This window comes from Sordaria macrospora, chromosome 6 (assembly GCF_033870435.1).
Source record: "Sordaria macrospora chromosome 6, complete sequence".
Taxonomy (NCBI): domain Eukaryota; kingdom Fungi; phylum Ascomycota; class Sordariomycetes; order Sordariales; family Sordariaceae; genus Sordaria; species Sordaria macrospora.
Window position 1 is genome coordinate 410,299 of NC_089376.1, and position 16,687 is coordinate 426,985.

At 53.9% G+C, this 16,687-nt stretch overlaps 6 protein-coding genes across 6 annotated transcripts; all 6 read right to left on the bottom strand.

Annotated features, from left to right (window-relative positions):
* Nucleotides 1–170: 170 nt before the first annotated feature.
* On the bottom strand, nucleotides 171–2,130 carry SMAC4_09229 (uncharacterized protein; the record flags this gene model as incomplete). The annotated part of the gene is made up of 2 exons (XM_003345812.1): nucleotides 171–1,468; nucleotides 1,536–2,130. 2 exons carry the CDS (start codon nucleotides 2,128–2,130, stop codon nucleotides 171–173), a joined length of 1,893 nt encoding a protein of 630 aa, XP_003345860.1.
* A 1,250-nt stretch (nucleotides 2,131–3,380) lies between these two features.
* SMAC4_12944 (uncharacterized protein) lies at nucleotides 3,381–5,348 on the bottom strand (the record flags this gene model as incomplete). The annotated part of the gene is made up of 1 exon (XM_066091178.1): nucleotides 3,381–5,348. One exon carries the CDS (start codon nucleotides 5,346–5,348, stop codon nucleotides 3,381–3,383), a length of 1,968 nt encoding a protein of 655 aa, XP_065947391.1.
* Nucleotides 5,349–5,940: 592 nt separating this feature from the next.
* On the bottom strand, nucleotides 5,941–8,019 carry SMAC4_09230 (uncharacterized protein; the record flags this gene model as incomplete). Its single annotated transcript, XM_066090920.1, has 2 exons — nucleotides 5,941–7,408; nucleotides 7,550–8,019. The coding sequence occupies 2 exons, from the start codon at nucleotides 8,017–8,019 to the stop codon at nucleotides 5,944–5,946; spliced, it is 1,935 nt and encodes a 644-aa protein (XP_065947392.1). The 3' UTR covers nucleotides 5,941–5,943.
* Nucleotides 8,020–9,507: 1,488 nt separating this feature from the next.
* SMAC4_09231 (uncharacterized protein) lies at nucleotides 9,508–12,097 on the bottom strand. Its single transcript, XM_003345814.2, has 4 exons — nucleotides 11,229–12,097; nucleotides 10,755–11,164; nucleotides 10,196–10,695; nucleotides 9,508–10,136 (listed from the first exon to the last, which is right to left on the bottom strand). The coding sequence occupies exons 1-4, from the start codon at nucleotides 11,451–11,453 to the stop codon at nucleotides 9,670–9,672; spliced, it is 1,602 nt and encodes a 533-aa protein (XP_003345862.2). The 5' UTR covers nucleotides 11,454–12,097; the 3' UTR covers nucleotides 9,508–9,669.
* Nucleotides 12,098–12,406: 309 nt separating this feature from the next.
* SMAC4_09232 (uncharacterized protein) lies at nucleotides 12,407–14,396 on the bottom strand. Its single transcript, XM_003345815.2, has 3 exons — nucleotides 14,002–14,396; nucleotides 12,666–13,855; nucleotides 12,407–12,599 (listed from the first exon to the last, which is right to left on the bottom strand). The coding sequence occupies exons 2-3, from the start codon at nucleotides 13,635–13,637 to the stop codon at nucleotides 12,450–12,452; spliced, it is 1,122 nt and encodes a 373-aa protein (XP_003345863.2). The 5' UTR covers nucleotides 13,638–13,855; nucleotides 14,002–14,396; the 3' UTR covers nucleotides 12,407–12,449.
* Nucleotides 14,397–15,367: 971 nt separating this feature from the next.
* SMAC4_09233 (uncharacterized protein) lies at nucleotides 15,368–16,592 on the bottom strand. The gene has a single exon (XM_024655702.2). The coding sequence runs from the start codon at nucleotides 16,499–16,501 to the stop codon at nucleotides 15,722–15,724; it is 780 nt and encodes a 259-aa protein (XP_024511548.2). The 5' UTR covers nucleotides 16,502–16,592; the 3' UTR covers nucleotides 15,368–15,721.
* Between the last annotated feature and the right edge of the window lie 95 nt (nucleotides 16,593–16,687).

Genomic DNA, 16,687 nt, shown 5'->3' on the forward strand with positions numbered 1-16,687 from the left:
TGAGTGTGCCGACGAATGATGCACACCTCAACACCAACACCAAACACCGACACCATCGTGACTCGCTCACTCCTCCAACCCATAGAACTCTCCTTTCTCCTCAACCTCCTTTCTCCTCAACCTCCTTTCTCCTCAACCTCTTTCCCCTTCAACCTCCCCCTTCCCCCTTTTCACTCCTCAACCCCCTTACCCGCATCAGCATCAGCATCAGCAGCCCTAGCAGCCTCCAGCACATCCCCCGCAGCCTTGACACTAATCATCATAGTCGGCACACTCGGAAAAAACCCCGGAACATTAGGAAAAGCGCTGGCATCCACAACCCTCAACCCCTCCGTGCCTCTAACCCGAAACTTGGAATCCAAAACAGCCATCTTATCGCCGTCGCCGCCTATCTGACAGCTGGAGGTGGCGTGGTGGGAGTAAGCCTGGGTTTTGAAGAATTCCGCCTCTTCCACCCGTGAACAAGTGCTGTTTGCGGATTGCGAAGTCGCAGGACACGGGTGCAGTTCTTGGAAGGGAGTAACTGAGTCACCGGCTGCTTGCCACGACTCTCGCAAGATGTTGGCGGCTGAGACTAACTCAGCTAGATCCTCATCCCCGCCGTGTTCAAAAAACCGAAAGTTGATATCGGGTTTATCCCGCGGATCCTTGCTCAGCAGCCTAACTGACCCATCCTGACTGCGAGGTTTCACATGCACCATCGCGCAGGTAAACTGCTCCGCGCCGTAGTAGGTAGGATACCCAGGCCAGAACCCCTCAAAGCTGAAAGCGCCGCACCAAGCGTAGATATTCCTTTTCTTGGTCGGGGCATTCGGTGTGCGAAAGAGTAAAGTAATAAGACCGGATTCGATGGGTACTTTTCCCAGACCGAGGATGCTGCCTTCGTAGTTATCTGTTAGACCTTCGCCTACACCTGGTAAATCGACGAGGACGGGGATTTGGAACTGGGAGAGTTCCGAGGCGGGGCCAATGCCGGAGAGTTTCAGGAGTTGCGGGGTGTTGAAGGCGCCGCCTGAGAGGATTACTTCGCGGCGGGCAAAATATTGAGTCTTGGGCGGGGCGGGGGACCCAGCAACGTGCTTGGGGTCGGCGCGGTAGAGAGAGGGACCTTCCATGACTTCGATACCCACGGCACGGGGCTTTTGGCCGGTAGTGTTGAACAAGACTTTGGTAGCCAATGTGTTAAGCTTGACGGTCAAAGGATACTTGGCCGGGTCGGCCAGCGTGGCGCGGATGTAGTTATTGGGACTGTACCGCTTGCCGTTCTTGTCGGCGTGGGTGGCCATGTTGAAGAAGGAGGACATGGTGTCTCGCTGCGGGAAATCGCCGAGGACGTCGGTGTTCGCGAGCTCTGCGACTTGGGACGGGTCTTGGCCGATGAGCTCGGCGATGCGTTTCATGATTTTGACGCCGGGGTTTGAGTCGTTTTTGGCCCAGGAGGGGTCAGTGTTGGAGATTGCTAGCCAGCCTGTTTTTTTGTCGTCACTGTCAGTTTTCGTCCCGGTGTAAGATAGTCTTGAAGAAAGGCGACATACCGTCATGTCCATGACTAGCATCCCCCTTATCAGCATACTCATTCCTCTCAATCTTTTTGAGGTATTCCCTCATCTTGCCCGCCTCCCAGCTCGCATCCCCCGTCAGATTAACAATGCGATTCCAATCGTCATCCTCCGGCAGGCTCGCCACGCCCGCATTATGCATCGCGCACCCGCCCAGCACCGCCGCGCGGGGGTACTGAATGCCTAACAACTTTGCGCCCTCGGGCGGGTCCAGGCCGACGTAGAAGGTTCCGTCCCCGGTGTCCCACGTGGTGTGCTTGAATTTCAAGTCACGCGCCGCGTCGTCCGAGTGTTTCACCCAAAAGTCCCAGCGCGTGGTCTCGTCGTTGGCGGCCTCGTTGAAGTTCTGGATGTCGGCGTATGTCGGGTTGTCCCATTGGTCGGTGCCGGCTTCGATTAGAAGCGTGGAGTAGCCGGCGCGCGCGAGCTCGGCGGATAGGGGCCCGCCGCCGGGACCGGAGCCGACGACTATGTAGTCGTAGGTGGTGGTGGTTGGGTTGGCCTCTTCCGCGGTACCTGCGGCGGCTGCCAAGGCAGGGGCCAGGAGGAGGGAGAGGAAGGAGAACTTCATCATGGCTGAACGAAACAGACGTGAGGAATGGGAAGGAAAGAGAGGAGTGTGCGAGATACTCAAAGGGGGGAGGGTGGAGGTGAGGATGAAATACGACTGCCAAGGTTTTGTTGGGAAAGATTTATAGATGAAGTCTCAACGATGAGACGATGACATATGCTTGATTGATTAATTCTACCTACATATCCTGCGCTGAGTGCTACCTTCCTGTTGACAGCAATACAGGCCCGGACCCCAGCAGCGGGTAAATCTCCGTGGTCTGGTACCGTTAGAGTGAGAGAGGGGTTTAAGACAGTTAAGACAAGGGCGCATTGTCTCCGAGATATTGCAGGCACCGTCCCATTCGCCTCCTTGGGTGTCCATTTGTGTATGGGTAAACAGGTTGTGCTGTGCTTTGACCTATAGCAGGAGATCCCCGAACATTACTTCTCCGGTGTGAAGATGCATATTCCGCGAGCCTTTGCCGTGTACGGGCCAATGGTCCATGACGACCAATTGTAATCCCATTCGACTAGCCGAGAGCATTCGTGGTAGTTGTTGCGTTGTAACCAGTAGTGTGAGCCATGACGAGCTTAGAAATGGCTCCAGAACACGTCCTTTGAGAATGTTTGGAGGAGGGGAAGTGGCAGTCAAGTCAATGCGAGCCAGGGCCAAGGGCCGGAATGTGATGCCGCACGGTACGGCACGGGAAGAGAGGAGCAACGAGCAACGAGCTCGGAACGGCATCTGGTTGGGCTTCCGTTAAGACCGAGGAGGCGAGAAACGTAGTTGGCTGGTTCCTGGTTAAAACAGCCGGCCTGCAATTGTTCCGTCTGCCGACAGTGTTGTGAAGTGTAAAGCCGAATGTTGTTTAACAACCTGGGCTGACCTCGGCGTTAATGGTCGAAGTGCTTGATATGCGAGCCTGTGGAGGGACGAATGACAGCAGGATGGATGATAGGTTTGTTAGACTACGAGTCCACAGAGCCTGGATTGAAGTGCGAATTATCGCTCGAGTCGATCGGGACTAAGGGAAACTGGCAGGAGAGTAAGATGAAAGTCGGAGACGGGCAGAACACAAGAGGACCAAGACCACGGCCACGGGATGGATCCCCTCCTACACCGGCCATCTGAACATTGCCTTAAATCTCGCGAATGTATGGACTTCCACTTGTGCCGAATCCCGAGAAGCCCGCGTTGGGCGCCGTGGTTGTAGAGGGTATAGCAAAGCCCATCGCATCGAAGAATGGCGTTTCCCTCACTGTCGACTTTCACCCCTCCAAAAACCTCTCCAAAACCCCTCTCAAAACCTTCTCCGCGCCACTAGCTTCCACCCTCCCCTCTGGGCCCTCCCTCATCATTTTCCCGACAAGATACATCAGTTTGCCCTGCGGATACGCCTTCATCTTGCCTTCCTTCCACTTCTTGAACTCTCCCAGGACCTTCCCCTCGCCTTGGAGGACCTCATCCGCCAGCTTGGTGTATTCTTGTTCGGAAAGTTCTTTGAACCAGAGGTTGTTGGTATCGATGTAGCCTGTAACATCTTGGTCGGGAACCTCGCCGCGATAGACGGCCCAGAGGAGGTCTTTGGCTACCTTTGCCGTGATAGTGCGGGAGTGAAGATGAAAAAGGATGGATGCGAGAGAAGAAGATGGGACGAGGGGTGATTCGCCTTGGGGTGTCATTTGCAGACCTTCCAGACCTTCCAAACTCGAAGACTCAGATCCAGAAGAGACTGAATCCGTCAGCTTGCCCAGTTCGTGCAAACACCAATTCGCCGCCAGCGTGGCATGTTCCGCCCCCTTCTCCGGTACCGCCTGCCCCTCACCAGCCAGACGCTCTTCAAGGGAGTCGAGGACATTATAAAAATACTGCACCCTCGCCCCGCCATCCAGCAACATCAGCGCCAACGCGTCCTTAGCACTAAGGCCATACCTCCCCATCAACCCATCCGCCTCCTCATCCGGCAAAATGCCCATCGTCTCCTTTAATCGCTGCACCAGATCCTGCCCGATGACCACCGGTCCCAGGTCAGGATCAGGCATATACCTATAATCCACCTCCCCTTCCTTTCCCCTTAGTCTCCGCGTCTCCGTGCTGCCCAGCGACCAACCCCTCGTTTCTCCTAGCACTTTTCCCCCGCTCTCAATCAGAGAAATCTGCCGATCCCGCTCGGCAATGATCGCGTCTTCGACCGCCTTGAAACTACTCAGGTTCTTGATTTCCGTTCTTTGTCCCAGTTCCCCTATTGGCTTCCCACCCTCTCCCACTTTTCGTACCGAAACGTTCACGTCAGCCCTAAGCCCACCCTCCTCCAGTCCACTAACACAAGCATCCACGCTCCCCAGCACCATCTGCACCTTCCTCACCAACGCCGCCGCCGTCGCGGGATGGTGGATCTCCGGCAGAGTAATGATCTCAATCAACGGCACCCCGACACGATTAAAATCCAACCACTGCACCTCGCCGGGTTGGGCGATAGTCTTGGCAGTATCCTGCTCCATCTGGACTTGCTTCACCCCAATCTGTATCTGCTCACCATCCTCAGCAGCAATCCCATCCCGCGCATATAACGTTATGTATCCATCGCGTGCAAACGGCTCGTAAAATTGCGTTATCTGGTATCCCGCAGGCTGGTCCCAGTGGAAATAATGTTTCCTGTCGAAGCGGGAAACAGGCTGGATGGCGCAGTTGAGGGCTAGCGCGGCGCGGATGGCGGGGACCAAGGTGGCGGGCTGGAAAAGAGGTTGGGAGCCTGGAAGGGCGAGGTCGAAGGGGGCTACGTGCGTGTTGGGGCTGTCGTTGAAGGATGTTACGGCTGCGGGAGAAAAAAGTTTGTGGGAAGTGTTGAGTTGCGCGTGGATCTCGATGCCGACGGTTAATTCCCAGCCGGGGACGGTTTGGTTGTCGCTTGACTTCTTCTTTTTGTTGGCGCCGGACTTTTTGAGGGCTTTGGCTTGTTCTTTTAGCTGTTTGCGGAAGGGGGCAGCGGGTGGAGGAGGGGTAGTAGTTGTCGAGGCGGCCGCCAAGGGGGTCGTTTCGGTCGTTAGGTATCGCGCTTGTTGTTGTTGGAGACGAGGCTGAAGCTGTCGCGATGGACCAAGAGCAGCGCGCGCATTGTTGCCGGGAAGTAGTGTTGCGGCGCGGGCGCGGGCGCGGGCGTTCCGAAGACAACCGGGAGAGGCGATGTGGCCGGCTAGTAGGTATCTACTGAGCTCGACGGTGGGAATTCGAGGCATGGCGTGCGGGCGATGTCGTCGGGGTTGCGCCCTCGTTCGTGTGTCGGGACCAAATGGGATTGGGATGGAATTGGGAATTCGGGAATTTGGCCGGCGGGACGATTGACAGCGACGACGGCTCGCGGTGCTCCCCAGATGGTCATAGCTCCCAAACCGTTATCGCTATCTTACCTGTGTGCTTATCTTATCACTTACACGGGAATTTTTGGTTATAGTAACCCTAACCCCATGTCCACTCTACCAAAATGGAAGGGAGGGGGTCATGATGAACACTCGATTGTTGAGACGGCCATTCGTATTTCATCGAGTTATAAATTGATCAAAGCAACATAAAAGTAACTGGCTTGCTTCAAACTTGAGCTGCTTCCAATCAATGGAACATGCATCCAGAACAGTCCAAGCAATGCCCTCCCGCTACCCGCTACCCGCTACCCGCTACCCTCCTCACCAACTCCCAGTCGCCCAACGCCGTGCTTCTCCAGGACGCCATGCACGCACCAGTTCCTGTTCCATTCATCAACTCTTGACAGCAAAATCATGTTCTTCCATCCAGTCAAACAGCAAAATATCCATTCTCATACCCCGTCAATTCTCATCACAACTCCTTCCCCTCCTCCTCCATCCCCTCCGGCCATCTACACTCCCAAACCTCCTCCTTATCCAAAATATTCGCCACATCGCCATCTTCATCCATCCCATCCCCACCCTTATCCTTGTCCCTCTCCCTTCTTATCACCACATCATCCCTCAAAACACACCGTCCCGGCCAGGCACAAACCTTTCTCTGCCTCCTAACCCCACTACTAGCATTAAGTCCCTCCCTCCAACTAGTAGCAACAAGCTGCTTAACCTCCTTCCCCTCCTCCACCCACTTCCTCAGCGCAACAAGCGCATCATACTCCTCCCTACCCTCGTACCCAGGAACAGAATAAAGCCCACTGCCCATGACGCCCGCCTGGAACGCGCCGCCGATATTCCACGGCGCGTCCACCTGCGGCGGACTAGCCCAGCAGTGCTGCATCCCGGGGATCTGGAAAAACTTGAAGAACTCGGTCGTGTTGCGCAGATTGTGCAGCGTAGTCAGGTCGCCCCCGAACGCGCGGATGGTGCGGTTGTAATACAGCTCTGTGCCCTTGGTGGGGACGAGTCCGTCGGCGAGGCCGTGGTAGAGAATCATCTTGCCACCGCGGGCTTTGAACGCCGAAATGTCGTATTTGTCGGCGGTGGCGCGGCCGGGGTCGAGGCGGTCGGCTAGATCGACCACGCTGTCGCTGTAGAGGGCTGTGTAGTTCCAGGTGGCGTTGTCAAACAAAAAATTGCGCTGGTAGCCGAGCCCGTAGGGCGAGGGCATGCCGTTGTTACTGGTGGTGTTGGTGGTTTTGTTGGGTATCCCGCCGAAGATCCCGACGGGCCATTGGGCTTCGGAGCCGATGGTGAGGCCGGGGTAGATGAGTTCTTCTGTGGAGGCGTGGTGGTGCGAGGAGTAGATCTTTTCGATGGTTTCGATCTGGGGTTGGGTGAGGCAGGTTGCTGTGGCGTTTTCAGGGGCCGTATAGTTGGATGGGCACAGAAGGAGGGAAGAGTTGAACTCGCAGAGGTCGGGGCGTTGGATGATGCCGTCTTCGACCCCATCGGCTAGGTCACATTGCCGGACGACTTCTTGGGCGACGACTTTGAGTAGATCGTTTGACACGTACGAGTCGGTGTTGTTGGGAAGGTTGTACATCCCTAGCTGGGTGATGTAGTTGTTTAGATGGGACGTCCACCAGGCAGGAGCACCGACTAGCACGCCATCGAACGAGTCAGGGAATTCTTGGATCTCGCGGAGGCCTTGGCGCCCGCCGGTGGAACAGCCGCTGTAGTACGAGTAGAACATGTCACAGCCGTCGTAGTACGCGGCTGTGAGCTTCTTGCCGAGGACGACACTGCCGTGGAGGGCTCGCCAGCCCCAGTCAAGTTTCTTTTCGGGCTGGTTGATGGCCCATGATGTATCGATTGCAGAGCTGTTGTGGCCTAGGTCTGATGAGACGGTTGCCATGCCGTAGTGTGTGCCGGGAGCCCTGGATGATACGGTAGTTAGCAAGTCGGCCATGGAAGACAAATCATGTATTAGGATTACAGAATGAATTCCCATTACTGACGAGCAGTTTTCACAAGACACTTTCCAAAAGGGGAACACCAATGAGAAACACAACACATACATATCAAGCCAATTGATACCCCCCGCAAACCCTCCATTGCCGACAGCAAGAAACCTCCCACTCCACTCCGTCGGTAAGAACAGTCCAAACCGGTAGCTACTCGACGGCGAACTCGTCACGTTGACTGTCACGGCACATAGGGCAGGAAGGTTCGTCGGGTCAGTCGGATACGGAATATTTCTCTTTCCTTCGCCATGACTACCGCCCTCCGGCACAACCGTGACGTTCTCCAGGCGCGCTTCAGGCGGCAGAATGTTGGTGAAGAAGACCTTGTTGCAGTTAGGCGGTGTCGGGATCTGGTCTAGCGGTGGTGTTGGAATTGGCGCTGCCGAGCTGGACGCTGGTGGCGGGATATCACGTTTCCACCATCCTGTTCCTGATCCTGATCTGCCGCTGGGCACGGTGACACCTTGGATGACGATGGCGAGGGCAACGACGAGTCCGGTAATAGAGGCCGTGATTCGTGTCATTATTTAAAAAAAAAAAAAAAAAAAAAAAAAAAGTAAAGAGATCAGTGACAGTCTGCTATCGTCAGGGTGACCATGAAGGTGAATGAGTAAGAAGATGATGAGCATGGAACAGAATGTTCATTCACATGTGCTGAATCTTTATGACGGAAGTGACTGATGAAGTAAAAGAAATAAATGGCATGGGTAGCGAAGCCCCTTGGAATCCACGGACCGAAAATGGTAGACCGAACGGTAAATGCTTCATGCAGTACTGATTCTCGGGGTCCGGAAAGGACATTGTGAAGACGCATAGCCACTTGGTGTTCCCTTTATAAGGAACTGTGCAACTCACCAGCAGCAGAGAGACCCACTCAGGTGATCCCGAGTCTCAAGATGGTATCACGAGATTAGGTTGGTCGTGGACCGGCGTGCTGGTTTTTTTATAGGAAGCCATGACTGGGAGCGGTCAATATGCAGCGTAATAACGCTGTTACCGTGGCGGTTTCCTTTTCACGGTTTGCCATCCAAGCTGGGCGATCGGAGTGGACATCGACTTCCCTAAAACGACAAAATTCCGGGAATCGGCAAACTGACTCGTTACATGCCATGTGGCGGGGGAGAACCCCAAGGCTAAGTTCATGAAGCAGAACTGACAGGTGCCGTCACTGGGTCGGCCATGCGGGTTTGACAGTGAACCCCAAACTATTACCTTGGCCCATTCAAGGGTCCTTCAACTCCATCTTCAACTTTCGGCTGGGTTGGCTGGGTTGGCTGGGTTGACAGGGAGCCGGCTCTGGTGACATTGGTTAATTTGGATGAAGCTTTCATGAGCTGTCCAGTCTCGATACGACTCATGCTTGATGAGGAAGGTCACACAGCCTAAATACGACGGCTTGAAAACCTAGGGAATGGTGGACAGGTTTCTGGTTGACGAGTGACGAGGAAGGCGAGGAAAAAGAAGGTTACAGCTTCGGGCGGGGGATGTTGGAGTTGTCTACTGCTATCAAGGAGGCACTTGGAGAATTTGGCAGCTTACCGGCAGGTAGGAATTGGGGGTACAGCTCGGACCCGGGATAAACATGTGGGCACTGGTGCATGGTCCCTCTCGGTCGCCATAAGTGCCCAGTTTTACCTGGTCCAGACTGGCGGTATCTGAGGGATCCTTCGTTTTGGTACCCCGCGGTATCCCCATTTCTGCTTCATATTCTGTTACTGAGGCAAGCTTGAGTCTGTCAGTATAGTGCTTGGGCCGTACTTTGGCCTTGGAACCCCATTCCAGAACTCTGACCGATCTCATGGAGGTGACTGTTCGCCTCCTAAGCCTATCAGATATTAGTTTGTTACAACCAGTCCATAGCCAGCAGCCGGCTGGGATTTCCATGTCTGGAAAGACCTATCGCATGTCCACGAGCCATACGCTTGAGCCCATTACTAGGAGAACCGCAGAACTGCGATTCGACTCTTACATGGCTCTGGGAAAAATGAACCCTTCGTATGCCGCAATGACATGCTTCCAAAACAAGGTTGTCACATGGTGCCATCTCGATTAGCTGGTGACGATAACATTTTGGTATCCATAAAGAAAAAACATAAGATGACGTTCGAATATTTACCTTGTCCATCAGCTGGGGATGATACGTCAGCTGCCCTCCATTATACTGTAACTTTTCCTTAAAGTCTGAATAGCCGGACTTCCTGCCCATTAGCTTCGCGAAGAAGCTTTCGGTTCTTGTAGCCATACCAGACACGAAGCCCAGCTGCTCCCGCCGAAACCATGAGAAGCATCCCGGCGTTAGTCCAGTGGCCAGTGGGATATCCTCGAGAAGCCTCCTCTTTTGGGTATATCCAGACCCCGGGTATCTGGCCGATCCCACCCCCGAAACTCACATTGATTGCAATAGCAAGGCCTACCGAAGCCGTACTGTAGACATTGGATGACAGCCATCCCAGCATTGGGGGGATACAGGCAAAAGAACCTGCCGATGCAAGGATGAGGCAACCGTATCTGTGCTGGAAGGCATCTACTGGTAGTGATACCAACGCGATAAACCCTACGGCACCGATGAGTGCAAATACGGCGCTGTGGATACCACGAGCGTTGAAGTGGTCTGCCGACCACGAAACAAGAATTTGCGTAACTGTAGGTAGTTCTGTCAGTAGTGTCCTGGTTCTGTGACACGGCGGTATCCAGACTAACCATAAGCTACCGCATAAGGTGGAACACTCATCAACTGAGCCTGGAGATCTTTGTATCCCAAACCGGAAGTGATGGATGGGGTAAACAATGACAACGAGCTGAAAGGAACCGAGACTCCAAAGTAGATGAGGTAGTGACCGTAGAGTCGCCAGTCTGTGAGCGTCGTCTTGGCGTCTTCCCACGTCATGCTACGATGGTGTCTCTTGCTTCCTTCAACCTTGAGACGAGCCAGCGCAATTTCGCGTTCTCTTCCTTTGAAGTGCTCTTCCGGGTAGTCCGGTAGGACAAAGAGGACAAAGAGCGATGAGACACAAGAGGGTGCGCCTTCGATGATGAAGAGCCAGCGCCAGGCAGATAGTCCGCTTGCACCATTCATGTGGCCGATGCCGTAAGCAATTGCGCCTCCGAAGGCACCCGCGAGCGTGGCGCTGGCGAGGATTGAGGCGACTCTGACACTGCGCTCGTCTGACTTGTACCAGAAGGTCAGATAATATACGAGACTGGCCACCGAGATGATTAGCATGGTAAAGTGGCTAAACGGTTTAGGAGGAGAACCAACCCAGGGAAAAGACCGGCTTCAGAAGCACCAAGGATGAACCTCACTGCGGCCAAAGAGGAAAAGTTCTGGACACCGCCAAGGCCCATGGTTATGGCACCCCATGAGAACATGAGGAATGCGATCCATCGCGAAGGTCGCAGCTTCTTGAGCAGAATGTTGGATGGGACCTCGAAAATAGCATATGCCACGAGGAACACCATCAAGGCAATGTTGAACTGGTATTGTGTGGAATGGGTTTCAAATTGCATATCATTGTGCGTCGTCGAGTTGAGAATGCGGGCGTTGCCGATATTGGACCGGTCGAGATAGCAGAGGAAGTAGATGGCAGCGCAAAGTGGGAGGATGGTCAAGTCTTGTTTGCGCAACAGAGCTCGTTCCTCGGCGGCGGAGTACTCGAAAGTTGGGGTGAACTGGTAGGTGGATTTGAAGTCAGCATAGGTATTTGAAGACCAGACAAGACGAGTGTGAACTGACCTCGTTGTTTCTGCTAACCTCGACCTCGTCCAACTGCTTCTCCTTGTCCAGATCCGCTTCTTCAACCGATTGGGCCATGGTGGTTGCGGCGAGCTGCTCTCTCGCTGTAAAGCCTTTTATCTTGCAGACGACGGACGTCTCAAGTTCGTGATCGTGGCAGATACGATTGTCGTGATGCGAAGCTGGATGGGCTTGCTTGTTAGATAAGGAGACAGAAGGCGACATACTGCATACCTACCCCCGTGCCCATCTGCTGTGCGTCTTACACGGCGCCATGCGAGGTTTCCGAGGTCCCATTTGCCTTGCTATAGCTTTTAACTGAACGTGATTGGGTGCCTCCCGTCGGTGTAAGCATGTGTTGGATGGTTGCTGCAGTGTCTTCGAGATCACATTGGGTCACCGTCAGGGTCCTCCGATGTTTTGGATGTTGGGCTCAGACGTGGAAAAGGTCATGGCCATGGTGATCTGCAGCCAAACATTTGTTGCGCCCCCAAGATGATGCCCGGTTCCCATTTCTGCATATTGGTTGGGAGGGTATCGTGAACTAGACCAAATGAACCGAAAATGGGGGCAGGTCGAGGAAAGACAAAGATGGGTGCGAGGGGATGAACTGGAGGAGAGAGGGGACGAACCAGAGATTGGTGAAAGCCCCCTCGGGGTACGAGACAGGTACTTGGGTTGAGAAGAGATTTACGGGAAGATTCAAGTCACTCCAAGGTCCCGCTCTCGGCTACCTTCCGACCTGGCCAGATCATGCCTTCCTAATTCATGTCGCAGCGTCCAAATGACCTAGAGAATGGAAAGTGCAGAGTTTTCGGGTCACCTCATGCAAACGTCGATGTGCACCTTCCCCGTATGTGCCGTGCTTGTCCTGCAACAGACAGCAGTTAGATTGATCCACCCCGTCTCCCCAGCCTCCTTCTCCAAAGATCTCTAACCGGAAAGCCAACTGCAACTTCAATCTCTGGTCGCCAACTCTGACTCGTCCATCTCGGGATCCCCATATGGATGCGCATTCGGCAGTTGCAACACTGGCTCCCGAGTATCAGCAGTCCGGATTAGGTGTCGTTGTTGTCGATATTGCAACGTTGGATCCTGCCCGTGGTCGATTGGCGATTGAGTATTACTGCTTCAAAGGAAATTGCGACATTATGGTCACCGTGATCAGCGAGGTGCGATGTCCAGTCCTATTTGGATAATCAGAAGCTAACAAGATACACATTACACCTTCAACGGACGATCCACCCTTGGCTTCTTGGGCCTTCGAAACGGATGTGCCTCAGTGTTCAAGACAAAATCATCCAGACTGATGACATCTGGTGGAGAGAAAGCTAGGTAGAAATACTTGAGCGTCTCGGCCAACCAGAAACTCTGCGAAACACACAATGTCAGCTGTCATCCCAACACATTATCACAACCAAAAGGACGGGAACTCACCTCCATGTAATCCTCCTTCGGCAGAGGATACTCGGCCTTGGTCACATCCAACACGGCTGCATTCGCAAAGTCGGTTTCAGTCCCAATGCTCACAGCCTCAAACATATCCCACGCCGCCTCCTGGAACTCCTGCTTGCCCGTGATCCTCCACATGACAAATACGCTCTCGATAGCCTCTGGTCTTAGGATATATCTCGGATCCTTGGCAGTCGTAAACCCCTTTGGCAAATGTTCCTTCCATTCAGGTCTTTTCCTCTTCTCCCTCTCCCATAACTCCTCGTTCCACTTACAGCTCTTATCATCCCTTGACTGACAAGGCACCATATTATACCTCTCGGGCATCATCCCCGTCGGCATGGCCCTATAAGCATAAACACACCCATTCGTGATCTTGACCCCCTGACTCTCCACCCACTCCGGCCTTCTAAACAGCTTCCCACTCAGTCCATAAATCCCACCCACAAAACACCCCAGATGCTCGCTCTCGGGGATGAGCACCATATCCTCCTTTTCGTCAACCGTGACATCCGCCGTACCAATCATCAACACGTCCTCATTCCCGGGTAGCATCGGCCTGAAGAACAGCGCCTTATCCGCCGCCTCCAGAAACGCTCTCGACATGCTCTCATAGCGTGGCTCCAGTCCTCCGGTAAGCGCATACATCTTGGGTAAATACTCATACAAACTATCCGCGCACCCCGCCACCCCGAACTGATTCCCATTTGTGACATCCTTCCGTGCCATCGACACGTAAATAGGCCACAACCCCGGGACCCTTGTGAAATTCTGCCCTTGCTCAAAAACATCCATCACCCGCGCCGCCGCATCGTAGTACTTCATGTCCCCCGTCACCTGACTCAGCCTCGTCATCTCCAGCGTCAGCGTGCCAGGGCTAGCACTCACCACGCTGCCCTCAACAATAAGTCCTTCCCCCATCTTCGCCCGCTCGAAATCGATGAAATCAACCGGCATCCTCTCCGCGGTATTAAACCCCGCATACAATAAATCCCCCAACTCCCTCGCTTTAGTCAGTAAAACCTCCCTCCCTGACAGGTCGTAAGCAGCCAGTAGTCCCCCCAAATACCGAATATTCGTCTCGAAAATATTCACCCTTCCTGACCCATCTTTCGTCACACCGAAATCGATATCAGCTACAGCAGCTACCGCCTCGTCGAATTCTTGTCGCAAACCTATGATCCATAACGTATCAAGAGAATCGACTAGCGTTGCGGCCCAGCCTGAGAATTGGTCTTTGTAACCGCCTGAGATGGGTAAAAGGGCGTCTTTCTTCCAGGCTAGTTCTTTGTAACTTTTCCAGTTTTTGAAAAAGACGGACTTGACTTTTTGGCGACGGGCTTCGCGGGTTTTGCGAGCTGTGGGGGATTCTGGACCGAAACTGTGTTGGACGGGTGGTAAAGAGACTGGTCGACCGATGGGCAGTTGGCGGAGAGGGAGGGAGGGGGGGTAGATGGGCGTGACGGTGGACCAGTCGAAGGAGGTGTTGGATGTGAGTTTTGTTTGGGTTTGGGTTTGGGTTTTTAAGGGGGCGTTCATGTGGTGTTGTAGCCAGGCGAATTCGGAGCCGTGGGTCGGTGGTGAGGTATCATCCAAGGAGGACGAGGAGAAGTGGAGAAAGTAAGCGAGGGTGAAGAGCAGAGCGAGGGCGAGGAAAACGTGGCGACGGCGAGAGGGGCGGAGTTGCCGTGGGATGGCGGAGGGGAAGCGCGCCATTGTTTGTGACTGGTGACTGGTGATGGTGTTGTTTTGCTTTGCCAGCGATGTCGTTCAGAACTCCGGAGTGGGTGTTTAGCACCTCAGGGCGTGATGCCGCTTGATGTCGACAGACTTGATGCGACCATATGGCGAGTTCCCGTCTGTCGTCGCGATCTCACTTATCTGCTAGTTTCGATTTTCCCAAAGCGTGTAGATGAGGAGACAAGTGAGCGTGGTGATGCCGTTGGAGAGTGAAGAGATAATAAACGGCCGGTTGGTGGTTGATGGCGGCTGGCTGGTGGTCTAGCAGGGCGTGATGCCGCTCAATATTACTAAGAGCGGAAGCGAACCATGTGCCTTGGGTTTGTTCACGTTGCGATTACCTTCCCCTTGCTTCAAACGAGTGTATAAAGATGATGAAAGTCCTAAAATCCCAAGAGATCTACAAGTTCGATGAATTGTGAAGATGAAGTGAAGTGAAGTGAACACTTTGTCTCATCAATTCCCCTGAGCGCCCGCCGCTCGTTTACTCATTCTGTCTTGGTGGACGCGGTGCCGCCGCCACTGCAGGTGTTTCGCGCTGCCCATTCAGGTGCCATTGTGTACCTTGTTTCGGCGTGTCTCACAGTGTGTGCTTAGTTTGCCAAGGCGGGTAAAAACGAGGTGTGTCAGATTGGCACCACTACACCAAGCGGCAAAAACTGGAGCTACGACTCAATCGGAGTAGTGGCTCAATCAGCCAACCTATAATCTGACAAGATGTCATTCTTTGCGATGCAACGGTGGAAGATTGGAGAGAGTTGGTACATGCGAAGGATTGGCGGTTGTGTGAGGGAAGAAAAGTTGGCGTAGGGCCGGGATAGAATTGGTTCGGTCGGACAAAAATAGAAAGAAAGGTGTTGGGGTGGAAGAAGGGGAAATGAGGATTTACTGCAGATCATTAATGGATCACGCGACATGGAGGAAGGCGATGAGGCTCAGCTTGATATGTAGCAACGGACTTCAATCGACATTCTATCAAGGGACAGAACCATGTGAGCATCGCTGCACATGAAAGATTAACATATATTTTTCTTCGATTTCAAGACTCTTCAAAGCCCCGAATGGATTGTCTTTCACGTCAAAGTGTTTAATGACTTGGCTGGCCGCTCACCAGCACCCACCCAGACCCAAGGCATTGATTACTTCAAACCTTTCACTTCCTTCGTCCATCACAACACCCCTTCCTTCATTTACCTCTCCCAAACGGACTTAACATCCATCCACCACAGTAACCCAGTTCAATTCCTTAAAGAGACCACTTCCATTCTCTCTCAAGGTAACCACCGTCCTCGTCAAGAGACTCAAAGCCCCCCATCAAAACACCCCACAACCCCCGGCCGATCCTGTCCATACTCCATCCCCTGCCCATCCAAATACCTCAGCGTCCCACACTCAGCCAACAGTTCAATCCTCGCACAATTACTCGGCAAACTGACCGTTCCATCGCCATTACTCTTCGCAAACCTCACGGGATACTGCGGCCTCGTATAAACCGGATCCGTCTCATTACACACGATGAACGCGCCCTGACGATACAGTTCCGGCGCTTCCTCATCCGTGACGGGCGACCCAGGGGAAGTTGGCTTGTCTGCCTCGGGTGAGTTAGCGCCTGCGGAGGAGACGTAGAGGCGCGGGTGGCCGGGGGGATCAAAGTGGATGGTGAGAGAGGGTGTGGACAGGCCGAAGAAGATGCCCAGATACAAAACGGAGGGGAAATCAGAGTCGTAGGTGCCGCCGAGGCGGATTGACAAGGGGAGGGGGTTGGAGTTGTCGAGGGAGATGCCGCCGGTGGAATTTTGGTAGTAGATTTGGTGCGGGCTGGAGGAGGAGGTGGTGTTGGGCTTGGCGAGGACCGCGGTGCTTTGGCCGGCGCCGACGTGTACCCCGCGAAGGGACCAGTGGTTAATGTCGTCTAGGAAGAGATTGCGGGCCATGTCGGGGTCGGTCAGGTTGGCGACGAGGGCGAAGCCATAGGCTGAGGAGGTTGGGGGTTGTTCAGAGGCGGGGGAGGAGTCGTCGAGGTGGAGAGGGGAGGCGGTTGTGAGAGTGAGGGCCGCGAGGGCGATGAGAGTGGTGAGCATCCTGGATGGAAAGTTGCGTGTTCTGAGATGCTGCTTGTGGTGTTGATGATGAAGGTCCAGTTGATCGAGTTGCTGAACACAAGACAAATATCGGATAAAGCCTGGGAGGAGAGCTATTGTTTTATATCATGACCACGGCGTGTTGGCAGATTCACCTAGGCCTACCTTGATGTCTGCGATCCAGCT

Excerpts from the sequence above, each read along its gene's own strand:
- SMAC4_09231 (XM_003345814.2), bottom strand. The coding sequence starts at position 11,453 with ATGTCGCCTTCTGTCTCCTTATCTAACAAGCAAGCCCATCCAGCTTCG. Across the intron at positions 10,696-10,754 it reads GAAGCCGGTCTTTTCCCTGG|TCTCGTATATTATCTGACCT; the intron begins GTTGGTTCTCCT and ends CTCGGTGGCCAG. Across the intron at positions 10,137-10,195 it reads ACCTTATGCGGTAGCTTATG|TTACGCAAATTCTTGTTTCG; the intron begins GTTAGTCTGGAT and ends AACTACCTACAG.
- SMAC4_09232 (XM_003345815.2), bottom strand. The coding sequence starts at position 13,637 with ATGCCGGTTGATTTCATCGATTTCGAGCGGGCGAAGATGGGGGAAGGA. Across the intron at positions 12,600-12,665 it reads CGAAGGAGGATTACATGGAG|AGTTTCTGGTTGGCCGAGAC; the intron begins GTGAGTTCCCGT and ends TGTGTTTCGCAG.
- SMAC4_09233 (XM_024655702.2), bottom strand. The coding sequence starts at position 16,501 with ATGCTCACCACTCTCATCGCCCTCGCGGCCCTCACTCTCACAACCGCC.